The following is an 11,310-nucleotide window of genomic DNA, read 5'->3' as shown; positions in this document are numbered from 1 at the left end:
ATTCCCGTTTTTCCTTAATTTTTCTTTGGTTTTTCTTGGCGCTTTTGAAAATTACTGGGAATTTTAAATTTTGACCTCCCCAATGCACCAACGATATTCACTTTCCAATTGAACAAGATACTGAAGTTGAAAATGAAGCATTATTTCGTCTACTTATCGTGTACACTGTACACAGACACAAAAAAAAAAAAAATAAAATAAAAAAAAAAACACACATCATTGTAAAATCAATACATTCATCGTTCCACTCAGAATCTAAAATTAACAGTAGAATCTACGTTTAACGAAACATCAAGATATTTAATCAGAATTATTATACGTCAAATGTATAGAAGAATATGCATTTGCATAAAAATCCGGGCCCTAATTATTAGTGTGTGTGGCGTCCACGCGGGTCAATTGTAGTGATAGTGAGGCCCCTTAGGCCTTAAGTACCTATTTAACTATAATTACAATTTTAAGTTTAATTATTTAAGTCACGTAGGTAGGTATACTATATTTTAAAATAATATTTTGATCAGCGGCGATATAGCGTACCTACAGCTCACTTATATTTTAATATTAGTTTTCTGTAAATGTTTTATATTATTTTTATTATTGATTAATGATAATTACTTATTCATATAATATTTGCATATATAAACGTGTATTTTGCAGAGATATGAGTACTAGCAATTTAGTGTACTTGAGCAGAGATCAAGCATTAGCTGATTTGGCAGAATTCATTGTTAATATCAAAATTAAATACAGCATACCGTTTACAGCTAAATGGATAGCATTTGGAGGATATTACTCTGGCACTTTAGCTGCATGGTTAAGAATGAAATACCCACATCTTTTACACACAGCAGTTTCTTCTAGTGGGTCCCTGTTAGCAAAAATAGATTTTAATTTTTAAATGTGTGTCGAATGCTGATTTAAATGATTGACGATAATTACGATTTAATTTATATTTGTCTACCCGAATATGTGTGCATACGTAAAAACGTAAAATTGCAAACTTAGGAAAGAATTTTTTTTCCACCATATATCTTAACTAGTTGAAACACATAAATTATGTATCAAAAAAAAAATTGTCGACATGTATCGTTGGAATTAGAAACAGTAGTTTTTGACAAATAAGGACGTGGTAGTGAGGCCCCTTAATGTACAGACGTACAGTAATTACATTTTTATAAGAAACCTCAAGAACTAAGAAATTTGGGAAATTAAGTAGGCACCTATTTATTTACTACTTGCCAAGTCCACGGAGTTATACGTTAACTAAAATGTTTAAAATAGGTATGAGTCATTGGGGTGTTGAGCCGTAGAGTAATAAAATAAAATATATATTATGATTTTGCTATTTCCGGAAAACTGATAAATATAGCTAGGAATTACGATATTAATTACTAAATTATAATAATATCGATTTGGAAGCTGGTCAGAAAATAATACTATAAAATATGTATTAATCAGTGGCGAAGCGTCATTCCAAATATTATAGTATTATATATTGGCGCAAATAGAGGGGGGGGGCTTGGAGGGACTTAGTCACCGTCGCATTATCATGCAATCGTGAATAGATACGTCGTACGTGTTTCTTAATATTTATTGTTTTATATTGTAATTTGTCCTCATGGGCCATGGGTTGATGATTTAATTAATGCCATTTTTTAAGGATGGAATTATTAACTACTCATACGAAAAAAAAAATGTGTACATTTGGATTTGTTATTATACTTTGTATTAAATTATCATTTTAAGGAAGTTGTAACGTTTTTATTTTTTTAAATATAATATTTCAGTTCGTTTTTAGTTTTTGAAAATGTATTCCTTACCATATAGATAAAATAAAATTGGAGGGTGGGGTAGTGAATAATTCCATCCTTACATATTAGTTCCATTTTTTTTTCAGTGTTTCCCCAACCAAAAACCTCACGCCTCGCTACTGGTACCAATTAATTATACGCATAATTACTTATTAGTTATAATTTATTAGTACAGTAGAACTTCCATACAACGGACACCGAAGGGACTGTAAATAATGACCGCTATTTAAAGGTGCCCGTCTTACAGAGGTAGAATAACACTAGGATAACACTCGACGGGACCAAAAAAATTGACCGTTACATAGAGGTGACCATCCTATAGAAGTGACCGTTAACGGAAGTTTTACTGTATTTGATATTCTGATTACGACTGTCAATACGTTGTTCAGTTTTGTTGAGTTATCTAGATAAGATAATATATGAGTAATTTGTTATCTAGATAAGTATCAACACTGTTTACATCTTGACATATTGTATGCTCATACAGCCGTTTCACCGTTAATTAATACTAAGTTCATAATTAAAAATGATAAATAATATACATTATTATACTGCCACGATGACAGCCACGGCGACGTTGACTACAGCCACAGCAACTTTGACGACAGCCATTGTGACAACAGCAGCCACTGCGACGCCGACGACGATAGCCACAGCGACTGCGACAACAACAGACACGGCTAGCCCACGAGGACGACGACCGCATCGATTGTGACGACGACCACATCGATTGCGACGACGACAGGTATGGCGAGGCCGATGACGAAAGCCATTGCAGTGAGGGTGATGACGAGGGCCACGGTAGTGATTATACACAGAAACTGTATAAGGAATATTAAAATAATTAAATAAATAATTTTACATGTTGTATGTCGTGTATGATTTAATGTGTGGTTATAGTCTGTCCAGCGAGAGAACGCGCACCGACCAAAACAGGTTCCTCCACACAACACTCTGCCATAAGTAGATCACTATATAGTGCTACGTACGGACCCCTATACTCTGCCCCTACACATAGTCATACTACACAGCATCGGATGTACTATGGTAACACGTAAATAGTTGAGGTGATGTCACCGCTGTACATAAAACCTTGGGGGAGCAATACTATAAACGTTGGCAACAGCCTCGGCGTCTGCCAACGGCCAGATGACAAAACCGAACCGTTAAGATATCTGTGAGAACTCCTCGGAGCACAGTAGATTCTACGAATTAAATATTGGCACTGTGACAAGACGGCCGCGGGTATACTTGGTCATTTTACGACACCCCGCACTGACCAAAGGCACATCTTGTAGAAGGCCCCTGGACTGTGAGAACCAACGACGCAGTCCGCCAAGGATCTAGTAAGAGAGGGCATAGTACTATATAGGAGCCCTGGGAGCGGCAGAGTATTCAGACGTGATTTAGCCACCGTACGTACACACTCCTGTACCTCTTCGTTCTTGATTATCACATTTTTGTATTACGATTTAGATTATTTTCGTTGACGACGTATTACGGGACAAGCAATCGCTTATTTTCTAAGACACTGGTTTTTCTTCGTTAATTCGAATAATCTAATAGTATATTAAATTTAACTTGTCTTATATTTTTGCAATTTTAATAAATAACACATCAACCCACAATTTGTTGATCATTTGACGCTTCTACCATCATCACATCCTGTCACCATCTCCTGTAAGTCGGGTGCACGTAAAAATAGATACTACGTATGCTACGCCGCCTTTTTGCGACTAATAATGTTATGTGAATATGAATTTGCAGTGGCATAGCATACCCATTATATTATGTAGAGTCTACATTGTAGACTGTAGAGCCTTACCATAAGTGAACCGGTTTTGATACTAAGGTGATGCGGGGATGCGAAAAGTCGGCGCGTTCCGTCGCTGGACAGAGTATAGTTAATTACAATGGTAACACCGTATAAGTATACTTACTTTTAATCGGGCTTTCATTTTATTTTTGTTAACTTTTGTTGAATCAGTGCAAGTGTTATTATACTGATAATCAGTGGCGTCTTCACATGTTGATAAACTACTCGTACTTGTGAATTCGTACGGACACTTGTCCGCATCATATTGTTTATCATTGCATATAAGTCCTTTGTTGATAATATGATTAGTGGTATCATTGAGTTCTAATACGTGTGCTACTTTAATCGAGAGTAATAAAATTATTAAAATTTTCATCGTGTCCTAAACGATTGCTTAAAATATATTATTAGTATTAACGTACAACGGTAATATCTATTACCATTAATTTTGAATATTTATTATATTAAATTAATATAATATAGTATTAATAATCAATGCTATTATTTAAGTGTATATTATACATATTTACACTTTTATTATCATGACAACATAATTATTTTGAAAATGTATTTAAATCTATATTGAATAAAATATATTAATTTATGGTATAAATAGCCACGATTATTGATATAATTTTTTCTATCCATAAAATAAAAATAATTAATCTATATATATAAGAATCTAACTTGATTTTGGAGACAAAGGAAGCCGATTTGTTTGTTTATTTATTATTGCTATTATTATTATTATTAATTATTTATTTATTTGTTTGCACTTGCATTTTTCCATTTGAAATATATTATATTATTCATTGGACAAAAACATTTTTTTCTACCTTATCTCTACCTTATCTCAGGGATGGACAACTCAAAGTAACTAGTGGACCCCTTTTAAGTACTTTAAAATCTAGCAGTGCATAGGAGAAAGCAAAAAAAAAAGGTCCTTCAAATTTACTATAATTTATTTTTTACGCTTTTTAGCGGACATTTTTAAAATAATTACTACAAAACACGAAAATAATAGTATAATACAAATATATAAAGTAATTTGAAAATGTAGTGCAGGCCAGATAAAAAAAGGTACGCGGGCCGCCAGTTGCCCATCCCTGCTATAGGTAATAAAAATAATAAAAATTAAACACTAGTGGTTGAATTCAAAATGTAGGATATATAATTTTTAGAAATTAACAATAACAATAACTACAATATTTAATTATATTATATTATTTGTATAGGCAAAAAATAGTCATATGTTTTGAAATTAAAGTATAAAAAAAATAATTTCTTCCGGAGGAAGGTCGGGCAACTAGTATAAGAATATAAAATTATGAATCTAACGTAGTGCTTGCATATTAAAATGAAACAATAACAATAGTATGGGGTCATGAGGAAGACGTACAGTGGTATATACAATTATAATTTACCTTTAATAAATTAAGTCATTAAAAGAAACTAAAATAAGTGGCTTTATGATTGCTGTGAACTCAGAAATAAAAGAAGTAAATAATGTTTTGATGTTTAAAGAAAAATATAGGTCTGTTAAAAATACGAAAATAAGAATATAAGATCAAAAAAAGTAGGCAAGTAGGTAGGTAACAGTAGGTCTCAACTTTTCTAGTAGAAAAAAAAGCTCTTATCATTTACTCCGATGGAGGTTTTTGGTAGCGAATATTTGGTACTTTTAAAATTATACCTTTGGGTAGACAACAGGTCCGGTCGCAAAACTCGAAGTCCTGTGGATCTCACGTAACTTTACCAGTTACAGTGTGAAAAGAATATAAACTAGTGGTTCGCTAGGCCTACCGACTCCGGCCGCTAAGGTCTTGGCCAAGGTTCGCAAAAGTCAGAGAATGGCTACTGATCCATTCCAATCTAAAACCAGTAGTAAGTATGGCTGTATGCCTGTATCACTAAAAATGTGCAAAATTTGAATTAAAAATGAATTTATCTAGATAAAATGTTATACATTCATCTTTATCCGTTTATGTTTATCTAGATAAAGTATTATAGTTATATTTTCCCAACACTGCAGTCATAAACCTTAAACAGCTGTCGAGAAAATATTTTGACGTTCATTACCAACCTTTACCGAAAAATCAATCCCGGTTAAACCACCAGTGCCGCAACTACCAAGTGTGCAAAGTGTGCATTGCACATCGGCCCCCAAGACCCCCCAATCCGATATAGGTCTCCAAATTGACTGGTTAAAATTAATTGTAAAGCTGTGTCTGAAGAAAATTAAATTAAAATTAAGAGTAAAAAAACAAATGTGTTCATATTATTAAATATTTATAATTTGTTGTAATCAAATTAAACTCAAATAATTTCAAATTTTTTTGCGCAATTCTATAAGTCAAGATCGTCTCAGTGACATTTCCATACTGATCATATAGAAGGGAGAAAAACTTCCCAGATAGATGTAGAGAAAGTCATTGACAACTTTTCAAACGCAAAAGCGAAGAAAAAACAATTTTGTTAGATAATTTACAAATATGTTGAAATTATACTAGAATACTATTTTTATAACAATAAATTAAACAATTAAATATTTTTGTTTAGGTAGCTTAATATAATAATTTATTTACATTTTGTATATTTAGGCCCCAAATTAAGATTTGCGCATCAGCCCCATAATGTGTAGTTGTAGCATTGTAAGCCACTGTGACACTGTGAGCTACATAAATCTTTATAATAAGTATGTAATTCTACTTCACTCGATTAGTTGTATTTTAACCAGTTTATATGTACCTACCTACCTAGGTATTTTGAAATAAAATAATATCATATAATAAAACTAGCTGTCCCGCCCGGCAATGCCAGTGTTAAAAATTTGTTTTTGTTGTAATAAATATATTTGTATATAAAAATATATGCCATACTTTTTTAATGAAAAATGCATTTGTGAACTACACTTTAGATACCTAGGTTGAAAAAATATGGTATAAATACCCTCCAAGTCTCAAGTCTATATATTGAAATAATTTTTATTGGAAACGGTCGGGAAGTTTTCGAGTCTAATAATTATAGACAAACAGACGAACACCTATTTTATATATATATATATATATATATATAGATTATTATGTAATTTGGAACTCCAGGGCCTACCACAAGTTTTCTCAATGAGGTGTGCGTGGGTCCGGATATTAATATTAAAAATTTAATCAAATAAATAAATATATATATATATATGAGCATAATGAGCATATTATTATATTGTGCTTATAAACTGAAACTCGAATAAATAAAAAGTAAAAACATATTTTGATTTCAGTACCTATTTCATTTTAGCGGTTATTTCTTATTTTGTTGTAATTAAAAAACAAATAACTGTAGATACTTGAAATTTACACCATACCTATGTTTTTTTATAAATTGATATACTTGATAACATTTTCTAATTATTTTGACTCGTTTCGAACTGTTTACGGACATTTTCAATTTTTTATTTTTTCAGTTTTTTTTTTTTATAATTGTCAATACAATTTTATTTTTTGGGTAAAAAAGCGTGATACTCAATACAAGGCTCCTGATATTATATTGTTATTACAATAGCAGTTGAAAAATATAAAAATATATAGGTTCCTTTTTTTTTTATAAGCATTTAAAGTTTGAATTTTGACAACATTTATCAAATTGAAAATTTAAAAAATGTTCAACTTTTATAGCTAATGATTGAAATGTTTAAAACGAGGTCCCACGTAAGTAGGTTATTCTGTAACCAATAAATCTAAAAAATATAAAAACACTGTTTTTTTTTATAGTTTTTTTATTTTCAAATTTGGACAAAATTAGATATTTAAATAAAGAAGAACGATTTTAGTTTTGTGTTATATTTTAAAAACATTATTCGTGTGTACTTGAAACTTCTAAAGTATATTATTACATACAAATCTTTTTATCTAATCTTAACATAGTATAAAACAAAGTCCCGCTGTCTGTCTGTACCTATATGCTTAGATCTTTACAACTATGCAGTACTACGTGTACCTAGTACACTACTTAAGAGTTTGAGGTAAAATAATCAAGTATAGGAAAGTACATGAATTAAAACTAGTTTTGTAGGTTTATTGAATGTATATATTATGTATTTATAAATTATATTATTATATAATGTAACATGTAGGTAGGTATTATTACTTAAGTATTAACTAATGGCTAGGTGCTTATACATGATATGATAGTTTAAAATATGAATAAAAAAAAGACAATAGTTGTTGGTAAACAATTGATATTGATAGTAGACATTTCTATATTATGACTATATAATAAAAGATATCACTCGCTCATTCATCGCTACGTCTCAAAAACTATAAATATTGTAAGAACTCGAAATTCGGAATAGTGCAGGTTCCTCTAATGATATAGATGTGCAATAAGAAAGGATTTTCCAATATTCGCATTTTAAATAGGTGGTCAAATAGGGATCTTGAGATTCGCGGTGGAAATAAAAACTTTTTTTATATAAATTTGGTTGAGCACGACTATGATCGCTTTTGTTTTGACTTTTGTAGCATTCCGTGAAAATAAATTGAAATGTGACAGAAATGGATCACGAAGAAACTATAGTTTATGAACTATAGTGTTTGTTTTTGTCCAGTTACAATACGCTGATTGTGTGTTAGATAAGAATGCCTGTGATTTGGAATCTATAAATAATAGTTTGGGTATACCTGGTAAGAATAAAAAGTTATGACCCTAATGGGAGGTGAATGTAATTTCTCTTAATTTATTGTTTTTGGTAAGTATGTGTTTCTACGTTTATAGGTAGGTATATAAGGTATAATTTTTTTTTACGTAATATAATAATATTATATAATGTATTGATTAGTTTTTTTTATATCAGAGCTGGAGTGATATTTAATGTCATGTATTTAATGTGTATTAAACTTATTTTTCGTAGCTGTCAATATTTTTGGAGACAAAAATCTTGACGAAGAAGATCCGATTAAATAAACGATTAGTAGGCATTTTTTAAGATCTAAATATTAATTCCTACCGAGTTTCTATCTTTTTCAGTTGTGTAAATTAGATGAGGCTCTTAATTATTAATTATTTTATCGTGTTCGAAGAAATTGCTGGTTTATTAGTACCTATAGAGTGGCTTTTATCATTTTTACAGTTTTTTAAGTAGTATGTGGTATAAATACTGTCTCACTGTAATAGTTATAATTGTAGTTATAAAGTTTAAAAAATACATTATGATTGTAATCGGTTCTGATGACATTTTGTATCCACAGTGTATTTTGAATCATGAAAAAATTATTCGATACAATTCGGAGTGCAAGGTACCTAGTATGATATATATATTATTACATTATAGTGTATCTATTACGAATAAATAAATAAATATTGCCATTTAAAGCAAAATATGTTGATATAATCTGTATTAATCTAAATAATATAATATATTAAATGTATGAAGAAATATTTTTTTATAATTAAATTACTATTAAATATCTATTAAAAAATTATGATTTTTATTATCTTTTAGTGTGATAAAAATATCAAATTCAAGTTTCCGTCAACCATTTGTTTAAATAAAATGTAACTGTTTCACGAGCTTTCGATAACTGTGGTGGGTCCTTGGGACTAGAAGTATATAGATCTGCACAATGCGATACTCCTAAAAATATATAATTTGTTTTAATATTAAACGACATTTTTAATTTAATAAATGAGCTTAACATGATAAAAGTTTAGAGATTACCTTCAATGTTTATTGATATGGAATCGTCCGATTCCGGTTCAGTAAGACCTAATCCGTTCCATGGATCGAAAGATCCGTGTAAATAAATAACCCGGCTTGTTGTGTTTTTTAAGCCATGGTACATCATAGTTGTCTTGTGAACTGCCTTTTCCAATTTGTTTAAATCAAAACTAAACAAAATAATTTAGTATCTTTAAAATATTAATTTATGAAGTATTATTTTTCTTCATTCCATAGATATCAACTATATCTATATTTATTCATTTGACATAGTGGAATCCTGATACGATTCTATAACCAGTCCAACTATAATGTTAATATATAATTGTATTGTATGTTGACTGCCAAAAAACGAACTTCAACCACCGGAAATAACAATGTTTTTTATGTATAAATATTAAATATTATAATTCAATTTTGAATTTGATAGTATTAACATACAAATGTTGAAATGTTTATAACTTTTTCAAGTTATAAAATACCTGTGTAATAAAAATACTCGGGGAAACTTATTAAAAGTGTTTATTAAAAATATGAGGGTTTTCCAAAACCTTTTCTAGATAACTCATTAAAATACGCTACAGATTTCGGTTCATAACCCGTTGTAATAAATTCAGAAATTAACCCTACACTAAAAAAACTCATATGATACGTTTTATGAATAAAATATATAATTTTTAAGATATTTTTTTATCAACTTACTGCTCTCCAAAAACATCAGTGCACAAATCAATAAAAAAGTCAATTGGTATGTTATTACCAAATAAGTGATCGTCTTCATTGGATGTTACAAAATTGCCTATCTCTGTACAGAGTTGGTAATACCATTGTCGATCTGAAATAAAATAGTTTTCTTATTATAGCTCTAAGAAAATATAGTCATTCAAAAAATGAATCCGTTATTTAGGTACGTGATTTCGTTAGAATTGTTTCCAAAGAACGACAATGTTATGGAAATAATTTTGATAAATTATTCCTATGATATAACGCGTAATCTATAACGCCTAATGATTATTAGGTCCGTGAAGTTGGCCGCACAATGGGGAAATTTTGCCTTCAAATTTTGTCAATTTATTTTATGAGGGATGACTTATAAATTTTAAATTCGTGCTTACAAATACTTAGGTAAAAATTGTCAACGACATTTTAGCATAGTCAAAAACTTTGAGATACCTCAACGGCCGAGTTTCGCGGAAATTAGCCGTGATTTAAACTTTAAGGATAATTGAAAACGGCTGTACTTACAAATTACCAAATTGTGCTTACATAAACTTACAAATGACTTACAAATTTTTAACAAAATTTGGACCCAAAATGTTCACATTGTGCGGCCAACTTCACAGACCTGTAACCATTTTGACTTATTTCGAGTATTGCGAAAAAATAAAAATATAATAATTACACTATATATGTCTATATATACAGTGTAATTTTGTGTAATTTTGTGTATGCACCTCCTAATTTTACCCTTTAATAGAACCTACATTTATTCAAATGATTTTTTTAAGAATTTCTGAGTATAGATTATCTGTGTATACTAATGATTATATTTTCAAATTTCTGATATTTTTTGTACTTCTTAAGGATTGTCCCGTGGCGATACAAAATTTAATTTTCAAATGACCCCCCCCCCCCCTTTAACTGAATATTATTTATCGTATGATTTTCTTGATGTATCAAAATTGAAATTCTAATGCGTAATTTTTGAGTTATTATATGTTTATACTGAGGATAATAAACCTTAAAAAGGTGGGTAAGTGGATGTCGCTCTGCTGTACAGTAGGTACAAGTGGGTCACTGTATAATGGATAGTATTAAATTTGAATTCAATGATATAATATCACTGTATAAGAAAAACGATTCTGAGCGGAGATGGTTTGTCAGTCTAGGTATTAGACATACCTACCTATTATAGGTATACTTATCTATAGTATTAAAAAAAAATTGACCTATAATAGGTATCATAATAAATT

At 30.0% G+C, this 11,310-nt stretch overlaps 2 protein-coding genes across 6 annotated transcripts in view; both read right to left on the bottom strand.

The window, feature by feature from the left end:
• Positions 1 to 4,096, bottom strand: part of LOC100573665 — an 8,540-nt gene extending 4,444 nt beyond the window's left edge. For 2 of the 4 annotated variants that reach the window (XM_029491039.1, XM_029491040.1), the window contains exons 1-2: positions 3,752 to 4,096; positions 2,354 to 2,632 (exon numbers count right to left, since the gene is read on the bottom strand). In XM_029491039.1, coding sequence (XP_029346899.1) covers positions 2,492 to 2,632; positions 3,752 to 4,003 — 393 coding nt within the window. In that variant the 5' untranslated portion in view covers positions 4,004 to 4,096 and the 3' untranslated portion in view covers positions 2,354 to 2,491. Of the gene's footprint in view, positions 1 to 627; positions 869 to 2,353; positions 2,633 to 3,751 lie in introns of those variants that run through there. The other 2 variants (XR_001680013.2, XM_016806948.1) reach the window with 2 other exon arrangements.
• Positions 4,097 to 9,086: 4,990 nt separating this feature from the next.
• LOC100162658 (putative serine protease K12H4.7) overlaps positions 9,087 to 11,310 on the bottom strand; it is an 11,266-nt gene continuing 9,042 nt past the window's right edge. For both annotated transcript variants that reach the window (XM_001947476.4, XM_016806953.2), the window contains 3 exons: positions 10,040 to 10,172; positions 9,338 to 9,507; positions 9,087 to 9,253 (listed from right to left, as the gene is read on the bottom strand). In XM_001947476.4, the coding sequence (XP_001947511.2) occupies positions 9,141 to 9,253; positions 9,338 to 9,507; positions 10,040 to 10,172 (416 nt within the window). In that variant the 3' untranslated portion in view covers positions 9,087 to 9,140. The remainder of the gene's footprint in view (positions 9,254 to 9,337; positions 9,508 to 10,039; positions 10,173 to 11,310) is intronic.

This window comes from Acyrthosiphon pisum, chromosome X (genome assembly GCF_005508785.2).
Source record: "Acyrthosiphon pisum isolate AL4f chromosome X, pea_aphid_22Mar2018_4r6ur, whole genome shotgun sequence".
NCBI classification, from domain to species: domain Eukaryota; kingdom Metazoa; phylum Arthropoda; class Insecta; order Hemiptera; family Aphididae; genus Acyrthosiphon; species Acyrthosiphon pisum.
Note: the sequence above shows the minus strand (reverse complement) of the source record. Positions and strands in the feature narration are given on the sequence as shown.